The 27,999-nt window shown below is 33.7% G+C and overlaps 2 protein-coding genes and 1 long non-coding RNA gene across 10 annotated transcripts; 1 reads left to right on the top strand and 2 right to left on the bottom strand.

Annotated features, from left to right (window-relative positions):
* LOC105173560 (arginine--tRNA ligase, chloroplastic/mitochondrial) lies at positions 29-11,495 on the bottom strand. Of its 6 annotated transcripts, none has more exons than XM_011095348.2 (18): positions 11,193-11,495; positions 10,956-11,026; positions 10,646-10,788; positions 10,426-10,501; positions 10,211-10,312; positions 9,898-10,113; positions 6,811-6,891; positions 6,152-6,235; positions 5,859-5,963; positions 4,999-5,177; positions 4,556-4,640; positions 4,273-4,459; positions 4,063-4,132; positions 3,258-3,327; positions 2,835-2,924; positions 2,129-2,197; positions 1,451-1,549; positions 29-172 (listed from the first exon to the last, which is right to left on the bottom strand). In XM_011095348.2, the coding sequence occupies exons 1-18, from the start codon at positions 11,200-11,202 to the stop codon at positions 62-64; spliced, it is 1,848 nt and encodes a 615-aa protein (XP_011093650.1). In that variant the 5' UTR covers positions 11,203-11,495; the 3' UTR covers positions 29-61. The 6 variants fall into 6 exon arrangements, with proteins under 6 accessions (XP_011093650.1, XP_011093648.1, XP_011093649.1 ...); XM_011095346.2 differs by having other exon boundaries at positions 10,956-11,030; positions 11,193-11,494; XM_011095347.2 differs by having other exon boundaries at positions 10,646-10,785; positions 10,956-11,030; positions 11,193-11,494.
* Positions 20,067-26,739, top strand: LOC110012819. Of its 2 annotated transcripts, none has more exons than XR_002288027.1 (3): positions 20,067-20,699; positions 25,513-25,625; positions 26,606-26,739. It is a non-coding gene; the product is annotated as an uncharacterized LOC110012819 (long non-coding RNA). The 2 variants fall into 2 exon arrangements; XR_002288026.1 differs by lacking the exon at positions 26,606-26,739 and adding an exon at positions 25,733-25,872 and having other exon boundaries at positions 20,068-20,699.
* On the bottom strand, positions 21,035-27,789 carry LOC105173559 (probable glutamate carboxypeptidase LAMP1). Of its 2 annotated transcripts, none has more exons than XM_011095345.2 (12): positions 26,668-27,789; positions 26,458-26,525; positions 26,019-26,100; positions 25,823-25,915; positions 25,536-25,688; positions 25,205-25,273; positions 23,829-23,916; positions 23,049-23,132; positions 21,907-21,995; positions 21,714-21,830; positions 21,486-21,626; positions 21,035-21,335 (listed from the first exon to the last, which is right to left on the bottom strand). In XM_011095345.2, exons 1-12 carry the CDS (start codon positions 27,613-27,615, stop codon positions 21,153-21,155), a joined length of 2,115 nt encoding a protein of 704 aa, XP_011093647.1. In that variant the 5' UTR covers positions 27,616-27,789; the 3' UTR covers positions 21,035-21,152. The 2 variants fall into 2 exon arrangements, with proteins under 2 accessions (XP_011093647.1, XP_011093646.1); XM_011095344.2 differs by having other exon boundaries at positions 23,829-23,919; positions 26,668-27,787.

The raw sequence follows: 27,999 nt of genomic DNA, 5'->3' as shown, positions 1-27,999 counted from the left end.
TTTGTATCAGATTTTTTTGGTTTAAAAATGTAAGTTGGTAATGATAGTGTAAAATAATAGGTCAGATTTTGTAAACAGGGGTGATTCCTAGCAAATAGAAGCATTTTCTCATGACAATGGCTGTTGCCTCACAAAGTAGCAGTCTGCTCGTCTCCTCTGCTGAGCCCACAACCTGCACAAATAAACTCTTGAGCAAACTGCATTACCAGAACCATAATATGATAGGTCCATTCGTTTCAAGTAGACGCAATTAGATGATAATACTATTCTAACATTGAAAATCTGGCATGTAATTGGAACTTATGGATAGAAGAACTGCTAAACACGAACACACAAGAGGAACTTATTCCCATTTCTTTATCATCAAAGGAACTTAGACTTAAGATAATAACAGATGACAATGAAAAGATAGGATGATAAAATGTGTCGTATTGGTCACCACAGGTTACCGGTTTCCATTCTCTTTCTCATCAAAACTCGACTTTCATCATACCCTTTACGTGTTCTTCCATTAGTCCGAACTAATAACTCCAAGATTAGAGAACTTAAAATACCAAAAGTACTGACAAAAAAACCGTGTAATAGAAGGAGAAATCTTCAAACTGTTCCAGAATAACACTCGACAAGACCAATTTGCAAGTGCAACAGCATCAGTAAACCAGGCAGGCCATGGAAGAGTAATAGTCATAAAGTGCATTTTGAGGGTTTTAGGTTATTTGATACAACTCACTGTTTCAAAGATGCATCAGCATTGTTGCTTTCTCATGGAAAAAAAAAATCATCTTCCTATAGCTCTATGAATTACCCTAGTTGCTTTTATCTTCGAAAAAGTTTAAATGTTTTGAACAGATGCCCATAAATGACAGACTTCTTTCCCCATTAATCCAAAGTTATATAGAGGAAAAGAACATTTATACAACTTTTGGTGTCATTCTGTCACCACATACTTATTAATGTCCAATGAGTGGATCTGGCATCCTCGTGAAGGTTCAGAGAGACCTCAACACCTTAAAAGTTAAAACTTAAAGTAGGTTTTAGCACTTCCCTGTTGATTGATTAACAAACGCAAAGGTGGTTTTATTTGTACATTTTGGTTAGTTCTCGTCTGAAAACAAGAATTTAAAGCGAACATGTATTCTTTTTTCATTAGGTTTCAGAAGGAAAAGGAGAAAACGTAAAGGAATTTTGTCATGTTCAGCTACCTGTGTTTCTAAATAACTCATACTAGTTTGGACATAACTACTTTAACGATTTAATGTCTTTATGCAGGTAAAACAAAGCTATACTAAGAGTTGGTGAGGTTGCTATCACTACAAGCAGGCAATTGACTCTTAATCCACTCTTTTCAAGCAATAAATTGATTCCATATAGCAAAATGATTGAATATTTTGCCTTAAATTCAACTTTTTATTTTTTCATTTTTATGTGCATACTAAACATAATCTCGTACCTGACAATTGGTATAGAATCTTGTGAAGTCTTCAGACAAATTATACAGATATTCACACAGTATATTTGGTAAAAGATTGGTGCATGCCTCTTCCACGATCTGAAAAGGTAAAGAACAAGAGCATAATAACTAAAAAGAACATAACTTACAATATAAATAAAGAAAAATTACAATAAACTCCCCTGAGGTTTGTCATAATTACGAATATCTCCTTATTGTATGAAAATTACTAATACTTCCCTGATGTTTGTAGAAATTATGTAATCTTTGGATGGAAGTATGAAATCGTAAACTTTATCCTTACTGTATTATTTTATTTTTTTTAAAATTAAAAACTTATAAAAAAAATCGAACAAGGTGGATGAATTTTTTTTAAAAAATTATCCACTTAGTCCAAAACAAAATAGAAAATTTTAAAAAATAAATAAAATAATAATTTTTAATTCATAAAGGCATTTTGGTCAGTTCACCATAAAAATGGATGGAAACATAACAAATTGGGTTAATTGTTAGACGGCCGTTAAAATCAGGAGGGTATTAGTAATTTTCCAAACAACGAGTGGGTATTCGTTATTATGCGAAACTTCAGGGAAGATCGTTGTAATTTACCCTATAAATAACCAAGGCATATTCGAGGAGCTACCCAGATAGTCACAAAAAGTTAAAATGAATGTATACCTCCAGAAATTGGAGCAAATGAAGTCCTAAGACCCGTTCATCCGGATGATCCAACTCCATGGTTCCAATCTGTCACATGTACGCATGAATTCGTACGAAAATGCAAATCGCGTACTAATACAATTTGACTGTCTTCCATATATTGCCTCAACTATCACTGCCTTATAGCCAAGAGTACGGAGCTATGGCACCAACATTTTTACGATACTTGCACACAACATTAACCTCACAGGGACGGAGAGAAGCTACCTTATGACCTAAGTCGTAGTCTTAATAGAACCAGTAGACAGATTCATGAGGAAATGATAACTACACATACTCAAGATTCAATCCGACATTCAACACAATCTCTCCTTTAGATTGGAAAATGTCTCATTGAAAAACCGTCGGACACCAGATTGACCAACTCTACAGTGGCTTTTTATTCACCAAACTCTCAGTACTTTCTTCTATAAAAAAAAGAATGTAAGTGGCGCCCAAGATATAAAAAAGATAAAGATATTCGCGAACGGACATTACACCAACTCTAGATCACATAATGCGAAAACGTTAATTGCCAAGAAAATAGTAGGTAAAATAGTATACTTGCATGTGATCATTAAGAAGTCCTTCGAGAAAGATCACCTATAGAGTTTAAGGCATAGTAAAAAACCGAAAGGCATTCCACTGATAACAGATCACTAATCAACAGAGAATGACTGTTTACCTTCTTCAACTCTTCTATATCTTTACCCGATCTCCTGATGATTGAGCATATTCGAGCATGTGCATATAGCAAGTACACAGCAGTATTTCCCTGCTCAAAAATCCATGAAGGTAACAAAGTGTAAAGACATTATGGTAAAATAGATTTCCTACCACAATACATTGCATTAAACTATGGTACCAAGTGAAGGCATGTTAAACAGGATTTTTCCTGTTGGAATGAAATTGACTAGAGAAACAGCCAGCACAATCAAGAACCAGCTGACAACAATGTTCAGCAGCCATGACAAGAGACAAATTATTGCATTATAATAAAGAAGGTTAAATATAAAGGTAATAGAACGTAAAGAAAAAAGGACTTGGCAAATACAAAAGAAGATACTTTTGCATTCACACTGAATATACGATCAAAATCCATAATGACCTTGTCATTAAGCATTTGATCAAAACTGAATGTGTAGTTGGTCGATCTATTGTTCTTCAAATCTGCATATCTGTTTATCAAGAGAAAAACACATAATTTGTTAGCCAGCCAGGGGGCAAATGGAGAACCATACGTGCTGAAGAAAATAAAGAATGACAGTTAAAAGATGTCTCTATCAACTCTTTAAGTGTAAGCAACGTACTCCTGGACACAGTTCCAGATCCCTCACAAAAATATATAACCATAAAAGTTTCTTGCCATATACTTCAGTCAACAGGACATGCCAATGCTGGGAATGACCTCATTCTTTTTCTAACCAGTCAAACTAAGCCTTAATTCCATAGAGTTGAATAAAAATTGAATTGTTTTGATATAATTCTTATGCTAATTATGTGACTCAGTGGTTTCTTTTAGGATTGGGATTACAAAAGGCTGGTCCACTTTGTATTATGTCGATCTAAAGAACCAGTCAAGACATGGTAAATTGGTAGCTTTGTAGCAACTGAAGATATTTTTTCTTAATAAACCTTTATTCTAAGTTTAAAGCAAAATACAAAAGAAAGGTGTGGATCTTTCACGTTCCCCTGCAAGCAGCGTGACTGTTCCATGACTTGAACAATAATGCTGCTCAGAAGGAAATTTTGGATGCAGCGCTAAATGGTGTTTTCATACAAGCAAACAATGTGGGCATAAAAATAGTCACCAGTCAACAATTTGAATTCTTGAATATAAGTTTCCTTAAATGAGTGCGGCACCACGTTTCTATTTTCTTAAACCTCAGAAGACAATCAAACAAGGAACTTACTTGACAGCTCCATAACCTACTGCCTCAGCAGTTTTGTCGAGTTCTTCTGCAGTCCACTCTTCAGACTTACCTACGAAGATTTAAATTGCTTTGATATTTAGAATGTTGAAATTAGATATTAACATCCATGCTAACTAAATCCGAAATATGGTAGTAATTAAAAGATTCTCTGGCTAGGAACTTGCAGTTATTAAGTAATCATCATGTTACCTCTTTGAACTAGGGCTTCTCTACATCGATTTTTGGCTTCATCAAGTAAATCGACCAATTTGACAGTCTCAGTACTGCGAGTTCGAAATCGCTTTCCATCCTCTCCTAAAACGAGCCCAAAACCAACATGGCTAGCTTTAGGGTACTTATTATCTTCAGCTGGCAACCAACCAGCTTGTTTGGCAGCCTGAAATTGGGATGAAAAGGATGCAGCCTCTAGCAGAGAAACACTTGAAAAAATGTGGAAACAAACATTGCATATAGATAGAAAAGAAGAACTTACAGTAAAAACCATTTCAAAGTGCTCCCGTTGCCCAACATCAGTAACATATATAATCCATTCTGCCTTCTCCTCATATAGTCGATACCTAGGCATAAGGATTAGCGATTTTAACTGAAAGTCAATTGTTTCCGACCATATAATGAAAGTGAATACAAAATTGCCGCAACTTGTCATACCAATTATAGGATAACATATCAGGTATTAATGGCACAAATGAGCTTCTATATGGTGAGAAGACACCATCATCACCAATGATCCAATATCTCTACCCTATTGACTAAAAGAGCTGATGATCTATGGATTAACTAAAATTTTCAAAAGAGTGATAGAATACTAAGAGCAAGGCCCGTTAGTTTACTGATCATCAACATAAGGATAGTTACTGATAAATTTAAAAGGAACTATATGACACATAAGTGAACAGTAAACATTTTAGAAAATACCATAAGGCCGCAAGATCAGTTGAAGCATAGTTGTAGCCACCATCCTTCTTTACAACAATAAGCGGTATCTTTTTCCCTTTGATAAAGATTACACGAGCACCTTCACTTTCTTCGATTAATCCCTTTTCATTTAGCAATTCCACAACCCTTGGGATATATGGATTGTAAAAGCTCTCCCCCTGGAGAGAAGAACTTTAGAGAGTGTAGCATAATTGTAAGCAAAGGTATAAATTACAACATAAGCTTTTAAAACCACGACTAGATATGGACACAAGAGGACATATACTACATACAAGGTAACTGGGTTTAGAACTTATAACAAATAATTATAGGAGCAAATAATGAAAGGTAAATTGTTCTAAAGGTCAGATACCTACCAGGAATCAACTCGAACTTGACGTTACTTCAGTCTATATTTCTACGAGTTCTGTGGCTAATTTAACTAGCAAGCAAAACAAAATGCAGTTGAGAGAAAGTGTTTCTTCTGATGCTGGTGCTTGGGATCTTGAGTTTTTATTCATCCACCATCTGAAATATCTACCATCTTTTACAAGGTCACTGAAAATACTCCCAAGGTATGTAAATATTGGGGTGTGTTAATTGGTGGCTTTGTACCTCTAATACATGTTTGGAATTATAGATGCTCTATACCTTATGAATTTATTGAATTGGATTTAATTGGAGAAATAAGATTTCAATTGTGATTATTCAAAATGCTAATTTATCTTTGCACAAGCTTTATTTTGTTGAATTGTATCATCATGGAATGAGATATGTCATGCCTCATTTGGAGATGTGCAAGCTGCTGATAAACTAATATCAAGTTTCTATGTAGAATTTAAAGAAGCAACTGGGAGCACCTTTTCCTCTAATTGAACTCCAAGCCGCTGATAAACACTTTCATATCCTCTCCTGCTTATTTCACAGATTTCTGCCCATGCCTTCCTATACTTCTCTTCCCCACCCTATAAGAGGCAGAATACATAGCATCATGGTTAAATAGAGGAATTACAAAAAAGTGTAGACTTATTTAACCATTTGGCAAGTTAGATATGTAGAACTGATTGTTTCATTTATCAAAGCCAAATGGGAATCTTTGTTAGAAGCTTTAACATAGGAAAGAATGAAAAATATAACCTCTCATTTTATTCACCTGAAGACTGACTACCGCCCTTTGGGCCCTCTCCTTAAACGCAGGATCACTATCAAATCTCTGCTTTGAGGCCTTGTAGAATGCCTGAAAAAGGAAAGACCAAGTCAAAGGAGGCTCTTTCTGCAAGACTTCTAATTGAATTTGGCGAAGTGTGGTAAAAGGAATAATTCTAAATAAATAAATAAAGTATAGAACTAGCGTAAACATCATCCAAATAGCTCAAAGTACAAGATCTGATTATAAAAGTTCTTCAGCGCTATTAACCCCAATCAATATCATGATGAGGTGATAATACACTGTTCTAACGACAATAAAATAGATATCCGAGATAGGTAATTATGTTTTAGAAATCTAGACAAAAATTGACAGAATTTATATCCAAACTCAATATTAAACAACATGCAGTGGTCATATTAGAGAGCACTTTATGAAACCTAATATGTGCATGCAGTAATACTTCCTGGAACCAACTAGTATGGGTTGGTGATGCTTTTACTGAACTGAGTCTTCCAAACAAAGATGAATGAGGAAAGCAATATCGAGTAGATAAGGAAAGCAATATCAAGCCCATTCAGTCCAACTCTAACTAATAAGATAATTAACGAAAGCAAGTGTGAACATCAACAAGAACTAAAGGATGCATGAAGTTATTTCCTCACCTGAAGATCTCCAATGGCTTGATCACCGGAAACCTCCCCAGAAGGAAATTTCTCAAAAAGGTACTCAATTAACATGCCAAACTGCAAAACATGAAACATATTATAAGCAGGTTGCACTATATAATTGAGAAAATGGGAAATTCATTTTAAAATACTGATCATAGATAAAATTTCTTGGAGCATATTAAAGATCATAAGAAAAAGAATATCTAAGTGATTCTTGTGATATTTAAATAATTTGATTTCAGAGAGATTTCCTCCATTTTCATTATTGACATATGTAATTCACCTATATAAATAGGTGGGGGTTTATATCCTCAAATTAAGAGAGAATAAGATAATTTAGCCTTTGGGCATTTGTCTCGTAGACATAGGCCATATGATTGAACCACGTAAATCTTCGTCTTCTGTTATTCTGACAAGACCATCCGCATAATTGGATTTTGCAGCTAACGTAGATACAAAAGCAAGTCAAAGACGTCCATTTCAGTGGTGCTTCAAAGAACCAAAAGGAAAGGAAGTGCAACGCAGAACTGTTGATAAAAAGAAAACACCTCACAAATCATGACAACATATTGATTTCATAATCTCTAAGTGTATCTTACAAATGATGGGTAATATGGTAGGTCAGGTTTACAATCTGATCATTTAAGTATAGCCTTGATAACTCTGCAATTATAATGATTTTATAGCAATTTAATCTTCCTTTTTAATCCAAAATATTCCTAATTATGTGATTTTATTGCATATTCAGCAAAAAAGGAAGATTACAAGAAAATTTCTGCAAAATTGACAAAGCGCGCCCACGCTTAATGAAGTAGTCAACTCGGGATAAGGATAAGCACGAGCGATTTCCCCAAGAGATAAAGGAATCAAGTGTTTAGATTTAGTCAACTCGGGATAAGGATAAGCACGAGCGATTTCCCCAAGAGATAAAGGAATCAAGTGTTTAGATTTAAAAAGGATTCTTTTAAGCTTATCTTTTGTAATCTATTCACCTTTTTAGAGTTTATCACGTATCTATCCCCCCACTACGTCTAGATTCGTAAGAGACTTTTATTATAAATAGGGGGGATCTCTTCATTAGAAATGATTCAGTTTTTATCTTAGAACTCTATAGAATTCTCTGTTCATCTCTTCTCTTTTATTTTATTTTACTACCGGAATTAATGGAATTCCACTTTATAGTGTGTTCTTCCATTAATATGTCCGGCTAAATTCTCTATTTTCTGGTTAAGGTGATTGCTTGATTCCCGTTATGTTGTGAGATTTAATCTGCGTTCTACACTTGTCAAACAAATATTCATGTTATTCTCTGTGCTTTAATTACAAACGTCTGATTTATGAATGATTCGGCCGGTTGTTCATTATCAAGAAGGTTTGCTTAGCTAATTGAATTTTATAAATCCGTGTAATTGTTTATTTAGTTCAATACTTAGTGGCAACGTAGCATGATTAGTTATGTCACAGTATTTAATTATGTTATGGGGAATGCATGATCTAGTTTAAACGAATTGTCCTCGTAGGAGTTTGTTGATTAGAATCAGGCCTTTTTAATTCTTAATGCTGTTAATAGATTAAATCTTATGAACGTTTCCAAGGTTGTCTGTTAATTAGAGATCTAGCCAACGGTCGTACCTTGGCTAACGAAAAGGTAAGGAAAGGTGAGGTTGTTAGGTCGTACCAACGACCATAACTGGTTTATTTGTCCATACATGTGTTATTCTTGCATCAATGATCAACTCACAAGAATCAAGCATGATCCTAGCCTTAACCGGAAAATCTCTCTCTCATATTTTTACCAGATATTTTTAATTATTTAGTTTCCAATTACTCCTTTTCATCAACAACCTTCCCCATTATTTTCTATTTTTCTAATAAGAAATTAACTTAAAACCAATCCCTGTGGATCGACCCTACTCCCACTATCACAAGTGTAGTAAGAATTATTTTTGGTGACTTCGACACTCATCAAGCCTATAGATAAGGGACTTCAAATGTATACCATTTAGACTGAGGAGCATGCTTCACAGGGAGGTGTTATCAGCTGAAAAGAGTACGACCCTTTCCAGGAGAGACCACTATTGTTTTTGCCTTTCTAGGTGTTTGTATCGGCATACAGTAGACGCGGTGAGGAATTATAAAAATCTCTGATGGATTTGCATTGGCAAGCAAAAAGGCTCAATACGGTATTTGAAATGATCGCTTTTTACATTGCACATTTACCCAGCTCCTCATACTAAGTGAATCAAGTTGCATTGTCTAGCATAGAGAGCTTCAGATCAAAACATATAGCGAGATTTAAATAATTCTAACAAGGCTGTCAATAATCAGGATATCTATATGTTCAAGTGCTGTTAAGGAAGCTCTACTAGGCAAGAATTGTATGGAAGACAACGGAAAGACAAAGCAAGAGACCAGTTCCCTTTAATTAAGACCGCCAAGGAATTTGTTCCAAGGAAATTAATTTGGGTATTCGGCTGTCAACAAGATTGCATTTTTGTGTGGTTTGCAGGTAGAGGTGCTATCATCATCCCAAAGGAGAAGCGCTCATGCTGAAATATGTTATGCTTGCAGAAAAAAACCAGGGTGATGCATGTTTTACTGATGCACTAGGAAGGTGGGTTGTAAAATCAAGATCCTCATTTTGATGCATTTCAAATCACAGGGATACTGTCTACTTCTGTTGCAGAATCATTTTTTTGGTGGAAAGTGAGTTGTTCCTAAGCTATAAAAGCAGAGACAATGTAAGACCTTCTGTGCCTATCACATAGAATTTGGAGATCGGAGAACCTTTTTGGAAGCAAAAAATTGTTTATTTATTTATTTTTTTCTTATGTTCCGCATTAAGAAATCAAGTTCATTTGATATGAGCTGAGTGATCACTGATCAGGTCTTGCTTGGTTTTACCTCTTTGTGCCACTTGTATGCTTTATTATAATAATAAAAATATATTTACTTGTAAAAAATACAATTACATTAAGGATGCCAAGGAGATCAACCATTCGGCTTCACCAGTAGCACAAGCAAAGGAACATATGCTTTTAATAGCAACCACAAATTGAATTCTCAGGGGATTGTGTTTACCTGAGTGCCCCAGTCTCCGACGTGGTTTCTGCGAAGAACCTCAACTTTTGAAAACTCCAGCATTCGGGCCAGAGTGTCCCCAATAATGGTCGACCTCAAATTACCAACATGCATTTCTTTAGCTATGTTTGGTGAAGAGAAATCCACCACTGCTCTTTTAACAGGAATCTCAGATGCCCAAGTTTCAATAGTATGGACAAGCATCTTTTGGATACTCTATAACAGCAAAAGCAATCCTTAGATATATATGAACCCAAAGCATCTCACAATATATGGATGTTCCGAACACACATAGAACTAATAAGATAAATACCTTGGCAATCCAATGCTTCGATAATATGATGTTTACAAAGCCAGGTCCAGCTATAGTGCAGGACTCTATCATTTCTGATGGAGGAAGATTATTCATAATGGCCTAAAAATGGGAATACATGTCAATCTGTATCAATTGTCAATGGAAGCCCTGATTCATATCTACAAGGAAAAAGAAAATTGAGTCATTAGACAAGCTAGGGCAAAGATAACTACCTGCCCAACGAGTTGGGGACCTTTGAATTGGGTACCCTTGCCTTTAACTCTTGACCATAAGCCCATGGCATTATTGCTGCACCAAATGAAACAGTTCTATCTGTCAGCAAGCAAATTCATGAGAGAGTCTTATACATTTCTAATGCAAGAAGCTTGTAGCTTCTAAAAGTAACAATGCCAAGATTACTGCCATTGTCAGGATAGTACCAGATTTTCATACCATTGGTAGTCACCAAATTTAGGATTTTGGCAGGGAGCAATTGCAGGCTCTACGTCTCCCTCATCAGGAACAGTAGTCCTCAGCGACTCTTCAAACAGCTTTGCTATTTGCTGCTTAACACTCCCAGCACTCTGTAGATCCTGCTTGACATAGTGTTAGCAAATCCAGATCCAGTCAGCCAAACTAATAAAGCTAATTGTTCGTTTCACTCTAGTATGCACTTCCATAAAACCTATTCTTTTAGCAGTACCCATACCATGATAGCCCAAATACAAGGACAAATGGCCTATGTGCATGCGTTTGAACTTACAGGTGCCATGGTGGATAACGAATATGACTTTGCTGCAGAAACTGTCCTTCTAGATTTTGCTCTCACAATACCTGCCTAGTTTCGCAACAACAACAACAAATTACCATAAGCAACAGCAGACTCCCCTTATTCCCAGGAATAACTAGACCAACGAAAAAATATCCACATCTCAACTATAATCCCAGCAAAAACCGAACCAATGAATCCCAAAAAAAAAAAAAAAAGCAATATATATACATATGAACATGTGTCTGTGTGTGAGTCTGCGTGCGCGCGCGTGATCATCCTTAGGGCCAACTCAGAATTCCGATGTAACTCATTTCCCCCCCAAAAAGAACACTTCCAAGCAATTTAGCAAAAGAAAAAAACACTGCGCTTCAGTTCTCCTGAACAGCCAGTAGACAGAGGGAGAGAGGATCAAGAAGAGAGAGAGAACGAGAGATTGCGGGGACTGTGGAAAGACGGAGAGCAATGGAAAAGGAAGAAAGCGCGTAGGTGGGGAGGTGCTCTGCAATTCATTGATCAAAAGAGGGAAAAACAAAGACTGGCTCTTTATATATGCTGATGATGACGAGGTGGCCTGCGCCAATGGCGGAGGGCTCCAAGTGGGACCGTTGCTGGTGTAGTATGATCGGCTCCCCATGTGTGCGTGTGTGTTTTTTTCCTTTAATTTAATAATAATTTTTGAATCCAATTTGATAAAATTTAAAATAATTTAATATAAATATAATATATTTATAATTTGATTGGATATAATTTTTGAATTAATCAAATAATTAATATAATATACTTATTGTATGATTGTTATGCAATTTAAAAAAACAAACCAAACACTTGCATGTGTTCAATTTAGTCAGGACAAACTTAATTTTAATAAGAATTTTTGCTTTGCCCCTACGTGTACATCGTGTGCAACGTACTTCATTCTTTAAAACTAAACTTTGAATATATTAATTATTTTATAAAATAAAAATATCTTTTTAAATTATTTAATTTATTATTGGAATATTGTAAAATAATAATTAAAGTATAAAAAGCATAGGATAAAAAAATAAATAAGGAAGAGGAGAGAAAGGAAAAATTAACATTAGGTTAAAAAAGAAGAAGAAGAAATTTTAGATTGTTTGGCTCATTTTTTAAATTAAATTCATTTAAAACCATATATGCATAAAAGTGATAAGTTGCATTTAATTGCATCATATTTATCTAACTACACATTATGTACATTAACCAATTTTTAAATTTATTCAGTTAATTATTGAATCTTGAAGATGAGGTTAGTTTTTGAATTTAACTATCATTTTTCATTTGTATCATCAATTATGAAATTTCAAATCCAATTGTCATAATTACTTTTTTTTTAACCAATTATTTTGGACCAAATTGGTATAAGTATATTTACTTATTCTTGTGATTGAAGAGGATAAACCTCATCGAATGAAGACATAATTTTTTTTTTCAAGAATCAGTCAATTTCATCAATATCGCGTTTTGATAAAAGTTACAATTTGTAGCTTTATATTCAAGAAAAAATATTTTTTTCTAATTATCCGTTATACCCATTAAGTAATTTATTTTGATCTCTTTTCTGGTTTTAGAAATGATGTTAATTTTTGCATGTAAGTACGATTTATGTTTTTATAAATAAATATGAAATTGTTCATCTAAATAACACGATCGTTATTTTTCTTATAATCAATTATATAATCGTCTCGTCAAATTCACCCAAAAAAACCTTGTGATGCATTTGCGATCCAAAATATATTCATAGCATGGTAATAAATTTACATAATTGTTGACAATACTCTATCAATGTGTAATATGAAAATATGAGAGGATACTATAGTATGCTATAACAGTTGGTATTGAAAAATCATGTAAATATTAAATAAGTTTGATGTAATTATGAATATTTTTTTGATAAATATTTTATAAAGTTTTAAATAAATTTTATTTAATTATTTTTAAGAAATTTATCAGAAGCTGCTCGAATAGCATGTCTCTCAATCGGTGCCGAGGGAGGTAGCCTCATCGGATAGTACTGCCTCAGTTGTTCAAGAAGACCAGTTGTGGGTTGAGGCCTGATGCCCCAGGGAGCAGTACAGTCGGCAGCCGAGAATACTGTTGACCTTGAGTTTTCAGACGAACCAGACGCATTAGATTAGGATTTATTTTGATTTTTAATTATGCGCTTTGCAAAACGACACTATTTATTTGTTTAATTAAGTATACTTTTATTGGACAAAATATTATCCCAAAAAATATATTTTTCATAAAATAATAAAAAAAATTATATAAAACATAATAAATATTTGGGGCAGACTTTTGGAAGGAAATTGTCGAAAATATTTGGGATGAATTTTGTGACGATAGTTATCGCAAATTTCGTCAGAATAATTTGAGACAGAAATTATGATCTATTCGATCCTGAATTCCGTCCCCAATTCATTGTAATTTTCGAAATAATTTGGGATGATTTTCAAAAATATTTCGGACAATATAATATACGTAACAATTTTTTTAACTAATTTACCGACAAACTTTCCGATGGCAATATAAAAAATTCCTAAAACAAAATTTGTCGGAATTTTTTATTTTTTGTTCTAACATCTTTCCCAAACTCTGTCCCAAATAGAATACTAAATACGTCCCGTGGAACACTTTTCCAACGACAAACAATAACAAATCATCGTAAACCATAAAAAATTACTCCAATGGATATTCACTTTGTTGGAAATCACGTCTGAAATATTTTTGAAATGCCTTTTTTCACACGGTTTTCCGTTAGTTCAAAAACCATCGAAACCCTTATTAACCATGAAATTTTGTCGAAAATTCCGTCCCAAAAAAAGTTTTTTAAGTGACAATAACTCAACTATAAAAACCTTCATACACACATATGGTACAAACATATAATCCTCCCTAGTGAATTTTGAGGTAACACACATCACTTTCTATTAATGTAACAAATAAAGTCTTGCTCTTATTAGATAGCTGAGATTTGAAAATTTTCCAATTAAATTTGAATCTCATCTTATCTATATGAATATTTTTTACAATTTATTTCCACTAATGACGTCCTAACTTACAGTTAAAATTAAAATTGAGATCATATAAATAAGTTCGAAATTATAGATTCAACACGTGAATTATTATAATATATTTATTCTTATTAGTCATATTAATATATTGATCAAATTAAAACATTACTTAATATTTCGAAATGAATTATTATAATATATTTACACCTGCTGAAATTCACTTTAAAAACTTGTGGCCCACAACTCATTTGTAAAATAATTACTTAGTGTGCACTCCAAGATATTCAAACTACATAGACTTAGGTCATAATTAAATAAAACTCAAACCAATCATCCATAAAACGACAGTGATCTCCGTAATAAACAAGTCGTTTTATTCAAACCCATCAACCACAAAACAATCATATGAAGATGACTAATTATTTTATTTTATTTTAATAACAAGAAACTTTAATTCTAACCATCAAACATTATGTACATTCTTAGCCCATTTTTTTAATCACGCTCCACTAATATAATTCGTGGACCAAAAATATTCATCAATTATTTAGGGATGGCAATGGGTTCGGGCAAAATACGATCCCACTCCATTCAGGACCAATTAAATGGGTTTCGGACGGGTATGAGTTTAATTTTGTGTACCTGTTTGGGTCGGAGTGTGTCTCGAGTTCTGTTGGGGACTCGGACCGAAACACAATTATTATTGTTTAATATTTATTTTTTAAATTTTGAGTTTTGAATTTATTTTCAGTCACTTTATTTATTTAAAATTTGCAATCTAAAAATGAATATTGATGGTATTTGAGTTATGGATACTGTGTGATTTGTGTTTATAATTATATTTTAAAATAATTTTATATATAAATATCAATGTATGATTTAGTAAAATGCGAATATAGTAATAAAATAACTCTTGAAAAATTAGAAAGCTGTTTCAATATAGAGCCACGATACTTAGGTGTGCTAAAGTCATGATTGCCTCCATACGTACAGAATTTTAATGACTAATCATAACTCCAGTATACTTCAATAATTTTCATGTGCACGACCACGAGAAAACTTGAAATCAATTTTTAGTCCGTTACAAGAAATTGTGATGTATTAAAGCTAATAATCATTCTAATAAAACCAATATTGAATGAGCCACATAAATATAAAGTTATAACGGCCAAATACTTATTAAAGCTCATAATTACAAATAAATTATCATAATAATCGAGCCATAAACTTCAAATAAATATTAAATTAAATTGACACATAATGCTGAAATAAAGTGTTGAAAATAATTTGACAATTTAAAAAAATTTAGAACTTATTTCCAACAATTTGTATTTAAATGATTAATAATTTATTTTGTTTATCTTTGATACACTATATAATAAATATTTAGTGGTTAATTATATTTAAATCAACAATTATGAAAAATCACATGAAATGGTCTTTTAACAAGTACTAATACTCCCAAATTTTTCATTGTTCATACGAATAATATCACATAATTTGAGTTACAAAAATATTTATTATTCTAAAATTAAAAAAAAGAAATCAACAATAAGTTCCTAAGTTAGTCGTATCATTTCAGTCGAATGATACACCAACTCAGTGATTGACTCCCATTTGATTGTTCGGATACAATTGGATGATAACTATACGCCATGGATGGAATGATTGAGGCTTCGAAGAAATAATTTAAAAATTATTTTTAAATGACTTTATATTTAAAAGAAATTGAATCTAAAAATACTCCTAAAAACATAATACAAAACGAAAATTGAAGAATTTAAAATGCTTTTTAAAATACAACACTATCATACACATAATATATAAATCATTAAAAATTTAACAACCCCTGTTTTCTTTTTTTATGATTTCATTTTCTTTCAAGACAATAATTAAAATAAAAATTTATTTATTTATACGTATTCGACATTCTCATTCGAAATATATTAATTTGATTTTACAATTCAATATAAAATAGTATTTTATTAATCAATTGCAACATATTTTTATTTCGCTCGAATATATATATATATATAAAATTAAAAAAAAAAAAGACATATTTTTCAATCTCAACTCAAATCAATGTATCCCAGCATATGTAAAGGGATAATTACACTCCTCTCATTATAATTACATATAGATTTTCTATAATTTGAAAAATTATATTTACCATTCTGATGTTTATTTTCATATGATAAAGCCCCTCCATTAATGAAAATTCACTGAATTTGCTGATTTTTTAACAAAAAAATCGGATAAAAATCTAAATTTACTCGCAATTCACTTATTATTTATTTATTATAGATTAGGTAATCTTTTTATGATCAAATTATCTTCATATATTTTTACACGTTAATACATGCGTGTAGGTATATCTTCACTATTATAAGGATTGTTTAGTAAAAAAATTTATTTGATCTGTAATAAATCAATCAAGGATAAATATTAATTTTTATTTAATTTTTTTTATAATATTACAAATTTAGTGAATTTTCGTTAATAATCTTACAAATATAAAATGTAAAATTTTAAATTAGGAGAAAAAGGAGTCGAATTATCCTAATCAAAAGTTGTTTGTCTTTTTTCTAGATTAATAAAAAATAATTATAATGAGCCGTTCTTATCCATATACGTCCAACTCATCATCAATCACATGACTTGCCCACAGTAAGATCTCATCCCCCATCCCCACTCCCCACTCCCCCCCCCCGCACCCCACCCTACCCTATCTCTATTATATAAACTCTCCACATTCCACTCTTCCAGCACACGAACCGGAGAACACATCGGAGAGATTCAAAAGCAGATGAAGAACGGAAACAAAGGTTCCAAGACGAGCGGCGGCGGTGGTGGCAAGGCCAACGCGGCGGAGGTCAGGAAGGATCGGAAGTCCGGTACGGGGCTGATCGGATCACCGAAGAAAGGTGGCCACGGTGGAAAGTTCACGTGGGTGGGTGACGGTTACTCCAAGGCGGAGCTCGGATGGGCCGAGAAGGAAGCGGTTGATGCCAATGACCCAAACTTCGAAGAGCCGGAGGCGGTGCCGCAATCGCAATGATCTACCACGCGCACCTCAGAGATCTCCCCATCGGGTTTCACTTTCTCTCGACTCTCATTTTCCTTTACTCTTTCCGCCTTTTATTTTGTTGAGACGGGTGTAAATATGTCTTTCCGTGCGACTCCCACCACTGGAGCTCATTGATCTGTGGATTGCCGACTTGCAGCGTGTATAGATCTAATAAATCCGATGCATTTCAGCTGCTTTTCTGTTTATTTCTGTTCGTAAGGTTGATTCTAATCATCGAGAATTTCTGGGGCGTTTGGTGTGGGAAAATCGAGTTGCAATGAAATTTGTTTGAATGAGCAACTACTGCCTTTTCGAATATTATATGTATAGATTTCTGTTTCCCGATGCGATATCTCAAACTTTCTGCAATAGATTACGCACTTGCCGGTGCGAGTACAGTTCTATCTGCCACTCTACAGTTTATTTTAATCATTTTCTTTGGAGTAATGTGAGATAAAAATTCCATGACGCGAAAATTTTTAATGCTTTCATACAACTAATTTCAGAGTACCAAGTTTACTTGGATTAGATAGATTTTCAGTGCGGATAATTTTCAATCAATACCCGGACTGCCGGCGTCGTGTGAATTGTTGTTGTTTGCAGAAAAAATAGAAACCGCCATTACCGATATATTTGTGAATGAATGTATCATCTCATTCATCTGAAAAATCGAGAGTTGCAGAGCTATAGAAAATGTATATATACAGTCAGTGAAGAAGGAGAAGACTTCATTACCTTCTAACTAATAAATTGGCAGCTAGGATCCCATCTGGCCTAACTAAGTAACTGGAAAAACGTCTTTAATAGAAACGCAATAAGACCCGCGAACATGCTCTGTATCTGCTCCAACTTCTGCATCATCGTCTTCCTTGTGTTGCTTGTGTCAGCACCATCTGCATCTCACTACACGTTGCACAGTGCAAACAAGTTTGATTAACTATGTGATTGATTCGGTTCAAATAAACTTACAGTGGGAATCAAGTTCAGTGTAATTGATTCAGTTTAATAAAATCTAGTTTTGAAGTTAGTTAACTGTACTTAATTGATTCGGATTCAGTTCAATAAAATTTAGTTTTGAAGTTGGTTAATTCTAATTGATTCGATCCGGCTCAGTTCAATCAAATTTAGTCGGTTCAGTTCAATCAAATTTAGTTTGGGTAAAATGAAATTTTGAGGCTTGTTCCATAATCTCATTTAAAAATTGTTTGTAAAGATTTATTTAAATGTTTCAAACATGTTCTTTGGAAAGAGTTTGGAGACAATTACACCGTCTTAGATTTGGTGTAATTATACGTAAATTTTATATGGTATTGAAAATTATTTTATAGTACTTGTGTGTATGTTTTCGTTCAATAAAGGTCTGTTTGTTAATTAAAATGCAAGGAATATGTTGATATCAGCAAAAAAAACATGAATGGAACTTGTTGGTCAAATAAATTTTTTTTTTCTGATCAAATTATTTTTAATGCATATAAAGAGGTATATTTTATTTTTATAAAAAAATAGTTTATTTAGAAAAAAATTGTTTGATCTATTACTAACAAATGATCTATTTCTTAAATGAAAATAAATATTAAATATGCCAGATATAATTTTTTAAATTATGAAAAATTTATGTATAATTACAACAAATTTGATAACGGCATTGTAATTTATGTATAATTTATGTGTTTTGGCCCATATCAAAACACAAAAACAAGTTTGGTTTTGTAACTTCACACCACCACTAGGTGTGAAAATTAATTTTTATATGTTTTATTATTATTATTTTTTATTTTTTTTCTCTCTCTTCTTCTTTTCTCTCTCTTCTTACATCTTGTAGCAGCTTTCTTCTCTCTCCTTCTTCTCTCTCTTTCTTTTCTTCTTTCTTATTATATGTATTATATATTATTTAATATATAATATTTGTGAAATGTAATTAATAATTACTACTAAAAAATAATTATTAACTTATAAAATAATTGATATTAAAGATATTTAATATCAATGCTACTTAGTTAAAATATGCAAACTTTTCTACCTAACGGAAATACTGTAGCAGTTGCGTACACTACTGATAATATATCAGTACTATATACCTAATTCGTATTTTGATTACTTCAATTATCCATTAAAATTTATCAGTTCACATATAAAATTCTAATGAATGTATTTTCAACATGTTACATAGTGCATTTAACTCTTGAAATTTTTCATAATACTTCAATTATAATTTTTCATATTTCACTGAAATATTTGAGAAATTTGAAATTTGAGGATAATATACCAATAATATATACTTAATTCTAAATTTTTTATTTAAAGTTTATATATTATGTTTTTTGATTCCAAAGATAAAGTTTAACAAAATTATTTTGGAGACAATACTACAATGTATTTAATTATGCATTAAAATTATAATTATTATTTAAAATATAAAAAGAAATCCCTCAATAAAAAAAATTACTTAACATAAATATATATTATATTTCACTAACAAACAAAATACTATATACATACACATATGTATATATATATCTAAATATATATATTAAAAGACATGATTTGACAATGAACAATAACTACTATCTCCCAAATCCCAACATCAAACCTATACCACTTATTTTATAATATTTTATATTATATCAAAACACAAATCCAAACATACCATCTATTTCAAAATATATATTTACTTATCTCTATTTTTCTTTCTCTACCTCCAAAACACCCAAAACATTAATCCAAACATAATGTATATTTTCACATTTATAAGAGTAGTTTAGTTCAAGAAAAATTATTTGACCTGCAATAAATCAGTAATCAGTCAATTAAGAGTAAATTCAATTTTTTTATCAATATAAGTAAATTTAGTAAATTTTGATTAAAGAAGAAACTTATTGTTAGAATAAAACGTACATAAAAAAGTATTAAACATAAATTTTAAATTATAAAAAAATTATGTAGAATTACATTAGAGAGAGAGGATTGTAATTATCCTAAAAATTACGGTGCGCCGCAAATTACTAATCTTTATAATTTTATGGACGCGCGACGACGTGGCACGACGGCGGTTTAACCAAATTACATGATACCAGTCAGCGGCTTTTGGTTGCAGCAGAAAGAACGGGGCTTTAGTCTTGTGATGCTCTGCACACGCAACCCAAATTTTCGAGCTTCAAATCCCATTACCATGGCAGCTCCACATGTACTATCCCTATTCAGAATCTCTAAACCCTAGTCCAACTGTAGATAAGCTCTCCGTTCCATCTCGTTTCTCAAAAAGTTCAGAGAACAACTACTTCTTGTAAACGAAAAAGGAGGAAATTTGAGGGAGAATGGGGAGTAAGGTGGAGCGGAAAATGCAGTGGGGATGGAATACTATTTTCACGGATTTTTGCCGTCGATCGTACAACTTGGTGATGAAGGAAGTGGTTGGGAGGGGCCTGATTCCTCAAGTCCATAAGCTGCAAGCATGAGGAGGTTTGGTGCTCGTCAAGGTCTGACTTCAAGCGCGGTGACTCTGTCGGTTTGTGTGACTACGGGCGCTGCCTTCTCCAACTTCGACCAGTCCTGCTTCTGGCCGGTTTGCAGGTTAATTCGTCCTTGCTGATCTATCGGAGGTTTCTATGCGACGCCTTATTCAATTGTTTTTTCCAGGTTTATTATGCTTTAAGGATTCTTGAAGTATCCTTGTCTCTTGGATTTTGTTAGTTGATTTGAACGTGCTGCATATATTTTCTTTACACTGAATATTCAGGTGAATAAAGATGCCTATTACATGTTAACTTAAATATGCTGCACCTAAGCCATCAATTATGTTGATTAATCGCATTAGTTCTTATTATGCATTCCTGAGGGCCAAACTTTCAGCTGAATGTGTCACTGAGCTTTCAGTAAACCTGGTCAGCATTCTGTCCACTCACTCCGATGTATATTAAGATAATATGGACCTCACAACCATCTCAATTTTGTTAAAATCAGGACTTTGACAATTTCTTGCAAACATTATCAAGCTTAAATGGAATTTGGCTTTGTAACCGTAGAGAACACAAATCTTTGAATCCAGAAACTAAAGTACAACCAAAATGCTGGGTGCAGTACAACATATTTTCATGTTAATTTACCCTTGAGGCATAGCGAAGCTTGTGTAATGACTCTAGCGACTCTCCAGATTTCATGTTGTACAGAATGCCACGAGTCAGCAGTATTTAGGTTCTTTGCCTTTTCAAGTGCATCATCTATCCCAGGGAAGGACGTAGATCCATAATCATTGTGCTTTGACGGTGCATAGATCTGAAAGACAGGATCAGATTAGGTGCATTTGTAATGCAATTTCAGTCAAAAGAATTCATCTAGTCCTCTCCTGAGAGCTGAAGTTATGAGAGGAAAATTATTCATTACTACAAAAATAATAATTTCTTTTATGTTAAATGTAGAACCTACCAAATGCTTATACCACGATCTTCCTGGAAGTCCCTCTCTGTCTGTAAATGCCCGTTCAGTCATCATGAGTCTGTCATTCAACTCTCTTACTTTTTGACTGTCTTTGCACATTGATGTCCAGCTTTTGCTTCCTTCTAGTGCCTATAAAATTGTATTTCTGTTAAATCCACCTCTACATGCACGTATATAAAGTATCATGTATTCATTGTTGTGAAAGTTTGGATTTACCTTTCGCTCCTCATTTATCTTAGTGGCTGCTGTCTCCAGTTCTTTAATTGACTTGACCAGGGGAACAAGGGTTATGCCTCTATTTGCAACTTCATCTTTCAAACTTTCTACACTTCTCTGTTCCAATGGGTATGATACATTGGGTTCTCAAATACAAAGATAAAATGCAATTAGTTTTACTTCATTCACATACCTGAAGCTCGAGAGCATAAGGGAGATAGTCAAAAGGAAGAATTTCGTTATCTGCTAGCTTGAGTGCTAGTAATCCCCAAATGCTTGCCACTGTTTGTACATACAATTAACGAACAAATCAATTTGAGGTACAGCAAACTTCGCTGGAATTATGTCGGGTTTAGTATTCATAGACATGAAGTTCATATGTCGTTGAGTCCTCGCTCATTCTAAAAACATATAAAATACATTTACTATTGACATTACTTAATTGGTCGGAAAGTTTCTCCCATGGGTTAAAGTCCACATTGAAAAACCTAACTCTGAGTTCTCAGCAATTAGTTCAAATCCATATCTCGAACTTTCTTAATCTCTTTAATTGCTATTGTAGCTAATCACATTATCAATGACTGAAAAAATGTAGTGAAAGGGTATCCCCACATCTGGAGGAAATACTTTTTTCTGTGTTTATAGTTAACTAACTAAATGTTGCTTTTCAATATGTTTATCTCATCAATCAACCTGTATGTACTGAAAGGGTACTAGGAAATTAAAAAATGAAATGTGTACTTGTCTTAGAAATTCTTAACTGTTCAGATAATTTCACAATTATTATCTCTTCCTCTGTTTCTCATCCCTGCTGTAAAGTCAGGTTTATAAAGTCTTTCGAGTAATTAGTTGATCAACTTTCATGTTCAAGACATAGTTTGACCAATAAGCTGGTTGATCAGACGCCTGGATATTTTAAAATACCCAGCAAGTTGAGATGTGTGTGGACCTACTATCCCATGATAGTAAACATTTGTATAAGACAACTCAGCAAATTACCTTTGAATATATACAATGTGAAAAAATATGGAATAATAAAGCCAATTGCACTTTTGCGTAACAGCTTAAACTTTTACACAATTCTCTGTTTATCAGCAGTTCTCCCAGAAGAAGTATGAAAAGTGAAGTGGTGCAGAGGGATGAACTTTTCTAGAACTAGGATGAATGTCCAAACATTTGGATGCCGATGGAGACTTTTTTAACATGTAGTATGTTATCTGCAATCCATGTAAACATTAATTTGAAATGACATGGCCTAAATGTACTCAATGACTGTAAAACTTCCATAGAAACTATGTAAGCAAATGAATATTCCTATTTGGATGAAAAACAAACCTGCTACATGCCTTTGAAACATCGGATCACCAAATTTGTTCATCCAGATAAAGTCGTCATACATTGAGTGGTAGACTGGGTAAGCTGCAATTGAATTGTTGTCATGAAGAGTCACATAAGCAGATTGCTTTTGGGGTTGTCATGGATTAATTCATATAAAGGCTGATAGCTGGAACTCCATCCATTCCTAAGAAAGGTGATCTAAAAACTTCTTCTCCTAATTTCTTGATAACTGATTAAGCATTGAAAGGGGAACAGGGCTGCTGCTTTATTAATAGATAAAGTCCGAAGCATGCTTAATTGTTAAAAGCTTTTCTTAGAGTTAGTAAATAGTTTTTCTACTTTGTGTTAGGATGACAATTTGTCAAGTGTATATAGGGGTTTATGGTACTAGATTTTCAAGAAAGCTATGAGCTTGTGAGACCGAGGTTCATGATTATAGCTTTATTTGAACACTGTCAGGTTCAAATGTACAACAAAATGGCCCTTGTTGCTTAAACAAGGTTTCATTTCAAAATTTGAATGAGAACCAATGCGCAGGTTTAACACAAGATGCAACCCTTTAAATGATTCTTTTTCATGGTTCTTCTACACTCATTGCCATAACTATGCTGCAGATTTGCTGGCTTAGTTCTTTTTGGTATGTTTGATGATTTCATATTTCGCTTATTATTGGGATCTCTGCTAAGTGGCATTAAGTGGAAGCTTGCAAAGTTACAGTAAGCATATTGAAGAGTAACATTAAGAGTGTCTAAATTGCCAAGGACATTGAGTGATTACCTTCTCCAAAGGATATGTCAGCTGCTGGAACACCAATGTGTTGCACAAAGGCTGAATAATCTGACCCTGCACCTCCTAGCCTCCCAATCTTCTTGAACAACAATTAGCATAACATTCACACGGTGCAACATATTATCTAAAGGGTTAAGTAGATCTTACACCCCTAATACCATTTTCATCAATTACCCCCTGAAATTGAAAAAGGTTTTCAATTACCTCCTATCCTTTAAATTTGAAATAAATGAACTAAATACCCTCGATTATTAGTAATAGAAAATAATCACTTAACTTCTCTCCACTAAAATATATCAACTAATTCCGTTTCCAATTTTATTCACTTATTTTCTGGAATAAATTAATACAAATTATTTGAACACTACATAATAATTTCATACTTCATTATATAAACATCATTGTTGAAGTTCTGCACGTGTTTGCTACAAAAATGGTTTGGCAGTATTTAGTACTTCTGGACTGATATAAATTAAACTTCTAATTTTTGCCTATATGAACTAAATGTAGTTTTGATGATAAAATTACTATTCATTTTCTTTAACACAGTCTATGATATAAAGAGAGGCTTATGTGTATTTAAACATTATCATTTGACAATAGAATGTATAGTTGGTATTAAATTTAAAAATAATCAATGGAAAACATGAAATTGTTACATTCAACCATATCTTATGATTTTTCATCAAAATTATTATTTTATCTTTATTTTTAAATAAAATCATTACTTGTTATCAGTTATTCGTTATTATTGTAACTTGAATAATAGTGAATGATAAGTCTTAAATAACCTAAGCATATAATATGGAAATATGATAGATTTTTATGTAAGAAAATGGATAATAATTTCATTAACAAATAACAACTGGTGTGATGGGGCAAAAATTAGAAGTTCATAAACTCATTTCAATAATAAGAAACAAATCCCAACTATACTTTCCACATTAAAATTAGAATATTCACAACAACTTTAAAAATGGTGTTATATGATTTAGATCAAATGATTATTTTTTAAGTTATTTAAATTATAGTTCACTTTTTTCCCTTTATTAACAAAATTAATGAATAGAGTATGGAATATTTTGTCTTTTTATTTTTCTTAATACTCAAGGCTGTTTGTGCCCATTAATATTAAATTTAATTATTCTTTGATGGATGGGGGTCATATGAAGGTTTACAGTTTGTGGGTGTAATTGATGAAGGTTGATGTAGACCGTATTTAAGATTCAGATAGTTAGAGCTTTGCAGGTAAATATGCATAATTCTATGATCTTCTGCCTTCTCCATCTTTCCTGTTAAACACTTCCCATAAGTGAAAAAAAGAAAATGTAGGTCTCTTCTCTTTTAGGTGCTTAAACACTTACCGCAGGATTATCTGTGGAGCTAATCCAGGAATCATAGACAGTTTGTGATGAGTTGTCTGGGTCCGGAACCTTAAAAGAAGAGAGGATTAGATGATAGGATTAATAATAATTATGTAACTTATGAATCTACAGATGTGCTAATGAAATCTTTATCAGCTCATGAGTTTTCTATATGTTTTTGATATGCTTCTGTGATAGTCTACACCTACTTGTAGCTGCGGAACTTTTAAGGAACTTTTGGTGGTGTTATGCTTGATTGTATTTGATTTAGTCTTGATTCACTGATCAAAAATACAACTCATTGCCAGATGAACATTTTTCAGCTTTCTACCTGCTTGGCAGCTTGTATGAGCAGTTCGTCAAGCTGTGGAGTTGCAGAGGCTTTAAATCCAGCTCCTCCAACTGCAATATCGACATTCAAGTAAGCTACAACTCTTGAGGCCAACATTTGCCTGTTCTCTTCAACCCATTCTGTTGATCCTATCTGAAGGACATAAAATTTTATACTTATTGATGCTGTGAGGACAGGTTTACTCTGTGTGCCTGTGTGCAAGCAGACATGCTCACACATATGAGCTTTCAGGGGCTGGGAGTTAATAGCTAGAGTTTGAGCTAGACCAGGCCATACTCCTCTGCATCCCAATTGCAAAATATAATTGTCCGTCGAGGTTTCCACCCCTTTTTCTGAAGCTTCCACAACCTTTCTGCAACCTGTGTTTCATATCAAGTGAGGTTGTATAATTATGCTTTAGAAAAGATGAAACTACTCACTTATCAAAAGATCATGGAGGAGGTGGTATATAGTTATTATTACCTCAAGCAGGCATGCTGTGCCACTGTTGGGATCAACAGCTCCGAATGTCCATGCATCCCGATGATTTCCAAGAATGACAAATCTAGCAATTGTTTCTAATTTAGTGAGTGAAAAGTATCTTTAAAATTAGTATATGTTTTTTTGCATGTCTTGAGCATTCCCAAAATTTATAATTCTAACAAGAGATCATAGACAGATATCACCAAACTGTATTCTATGTTAAAGTTACTCGGTATGCACTCTAATTCCTCACTTAATAAGGAATTTCATTATGCATCTTGTGCATCCGAGAGTATTCTTTCTAGTGAGAGCCTTTATATGGCTACTCTGGGTTGCATGTAAAATTTTGAGTATGGATATCTAAATGATGGTCTATGTATCATGTAGTAGAGATTTAAAGAATCATTCTTGTCTCTAAGAGAAAAAAGATACAGAACACCTGTCAGGTTCTTCTGCTCCTTCAATGATCCCAACAACGTTCTCAATTCTGCTTAGTACTTGTTTCCCCTGTAAAAAAAGAGAAACATGCATTCCTCCGTCAAGGTACTTCAAATTTTATTCACCCCCTAACTTTCACTTTTCTTCAGGTAATATGTGATTGATATTTAAATGACAGAAGATGATCATCTGGTAACCCACTAGCACTTACGTTGTAAGTCAAGTTCACAATTCCTGGTCCTGGGCCAATTCTATAAACAGGGGCATCCTTTCCTCCTTGCCAAGCATCTGATGCTACTTGCCCACCAATGGACCGAACAATTGCATCGCCGTCAGCCCAGGAAATGGGTAAAGAAGGTATAAGTGGAACATCTCCCGCCCTCTCCACCTCCTCATCCGAAAGCCTCTCACATCCCTCAGTGCTTGGCCATCCAGGTGTGGTTGGGTCGCCGGCTCCATTGTAAACTGAACCCACCTGAACACCACTGGGAGGCATCCACTTATCATCTGGAAACCATTTCACATCCCCTCCTCCACCTCCATAGTCCTTCCTATCTGTGAAAATCAGAACTCCAATGGCTCCTTCTTCGTAAGCATTCTCAACTATGTCCCCTCTGTAGATCTCTCCATACCTTGCCAATACAACGTTACCCGAAACATTTACTCCCATTTCTTTCAAGGTCACATAGTCTTCCACACGCCCGTAATTCACGTATACGACTGGGCCAACTGCCGTGCCTGATTTAGCATATGCATGGTATGTGGGTTGAACTTCATTAGCCACATCTGCATATGGGTCACCCTCATAAACCTCCTGTTGGAGACTGAACTTGATCGGTGGGTCCGGAGAAGGGCGAGTTAGTACTAAAGAACGCGATACTGGGTAAGTCAAGGCCGTATCATAAGACGCTATGTGTGATGGAATATTGTAGGAAGTGAGGGTGGACAGAACATAGGCGGCAGCTTCAGCATTCGCTTCGGAACCAGCAACATGAGGGCGACGAGTGAGCATGTAAAGATGGTTTGAAATGGATTCATTGTCTGATAAGGAATTGGATATGAAGAGGGAGTGGTAGGAAGATTTTTGAGGGAGTGGCCAAAAGTGGAAAGAAAAGGAAGTGGCTATGATTATGAAGCTTGCAATAGCTGCCTTAAACATGGGGTGGGACTGGTTTTGGATTCCGGTACTTGGAAGTTTAGTTAGGAAGAGTATGGCCGTGGGAGGGTTCTGGTTGTGTTGCCGAGTGGTGGAAGTAGTACTTGGTTATAATAATATAATATAGCAGAAATGAAAGAGAAAGGTAGGTAAAGGCCAAATGGTTAAAGAAAGATAGATGTCAAGGTATCATAGGTTTCGGCTTTTTGTCATTTATGATATGGTTGGGGTGTGTAATTCAGTGAATTAGGTCTTATCCATTCATTTATTTTCATGTTGGGCTTTTTCTGGGTTTTGGTTTAGGCCTCTGAGGTGCTAACAGGTTTGGGTTATGGCTGTGTTGGTGTTGGACTTGGAAGATGGGTGTCGAAGATGACAGTGTGCATA

This window comes from Sesamum indicum, linkage group LG11 (genome assembly GCF_000512975.1).
Source record: "Sesamum indicum cultivar Zhongzhi No. 13 linkage group LG11, S_indicum_v1.0, whole genome shotgun sequence".
Taxonomy (NCBI): domain Eukaryota; kingdom Viridiplantae; phylum Streptophyta; class Magnoliopsida; order Lamiales; family Pedaliaceae; genus Sesamum; species Sesamum indicum.
The sequence above is the reverse complement of the archived record's forward strand: the minus strand, read 5'-3'. Positions and strand labels throughout refer to the sequence as shown.

Excerpts from the sequence above, each read along its gene's own strand:
- LOC105173559 (XM_011095344.2), bottom strand. The coding sequence starts at position 27,615 with ATGTTTAAGGCAGCTATTGCAAGCTTCATAATCATAGCCACTTCCTTT. Across the intron at positions 23,133-23,828 it reads TGACATATCCTTTGGAGAAG|CTTACCCAGTCTACCACTCA; the intron begins GTAATCACTCAA and ends ATTCAATTGCAG. Across the intron at positions 21,831-21,906 it reads CTTATGCTCTCGAGCTTCAG|AGAAGTGTAGAAAGTTTGAA; the intron begins GTATGTGAATGA and ends CCATTGGAACAG.
- LOC105173560 (XM_011095346.2), bottom strand. The coding sequence starts at position 11,240 with ATGATCACGCGCGCGCACGCAGACTCACACACAGACACATGTTCATAT. Across the intron at positions 11,031-11,192 it reads ACACAGACACATGTTCATAT|GCAGGTATTGTGAGAGCAAA; the intron begins GTATATATATTG and ends TTGCGAAACTAG. Across the intron at positions 4,641-4,998 it reads ACTGATCTTGCGGCCTTATG|GTATCGACTATATGAGGAGA; the intron begins GTATTTTCTAAA and ends CCTTATGCCTAG.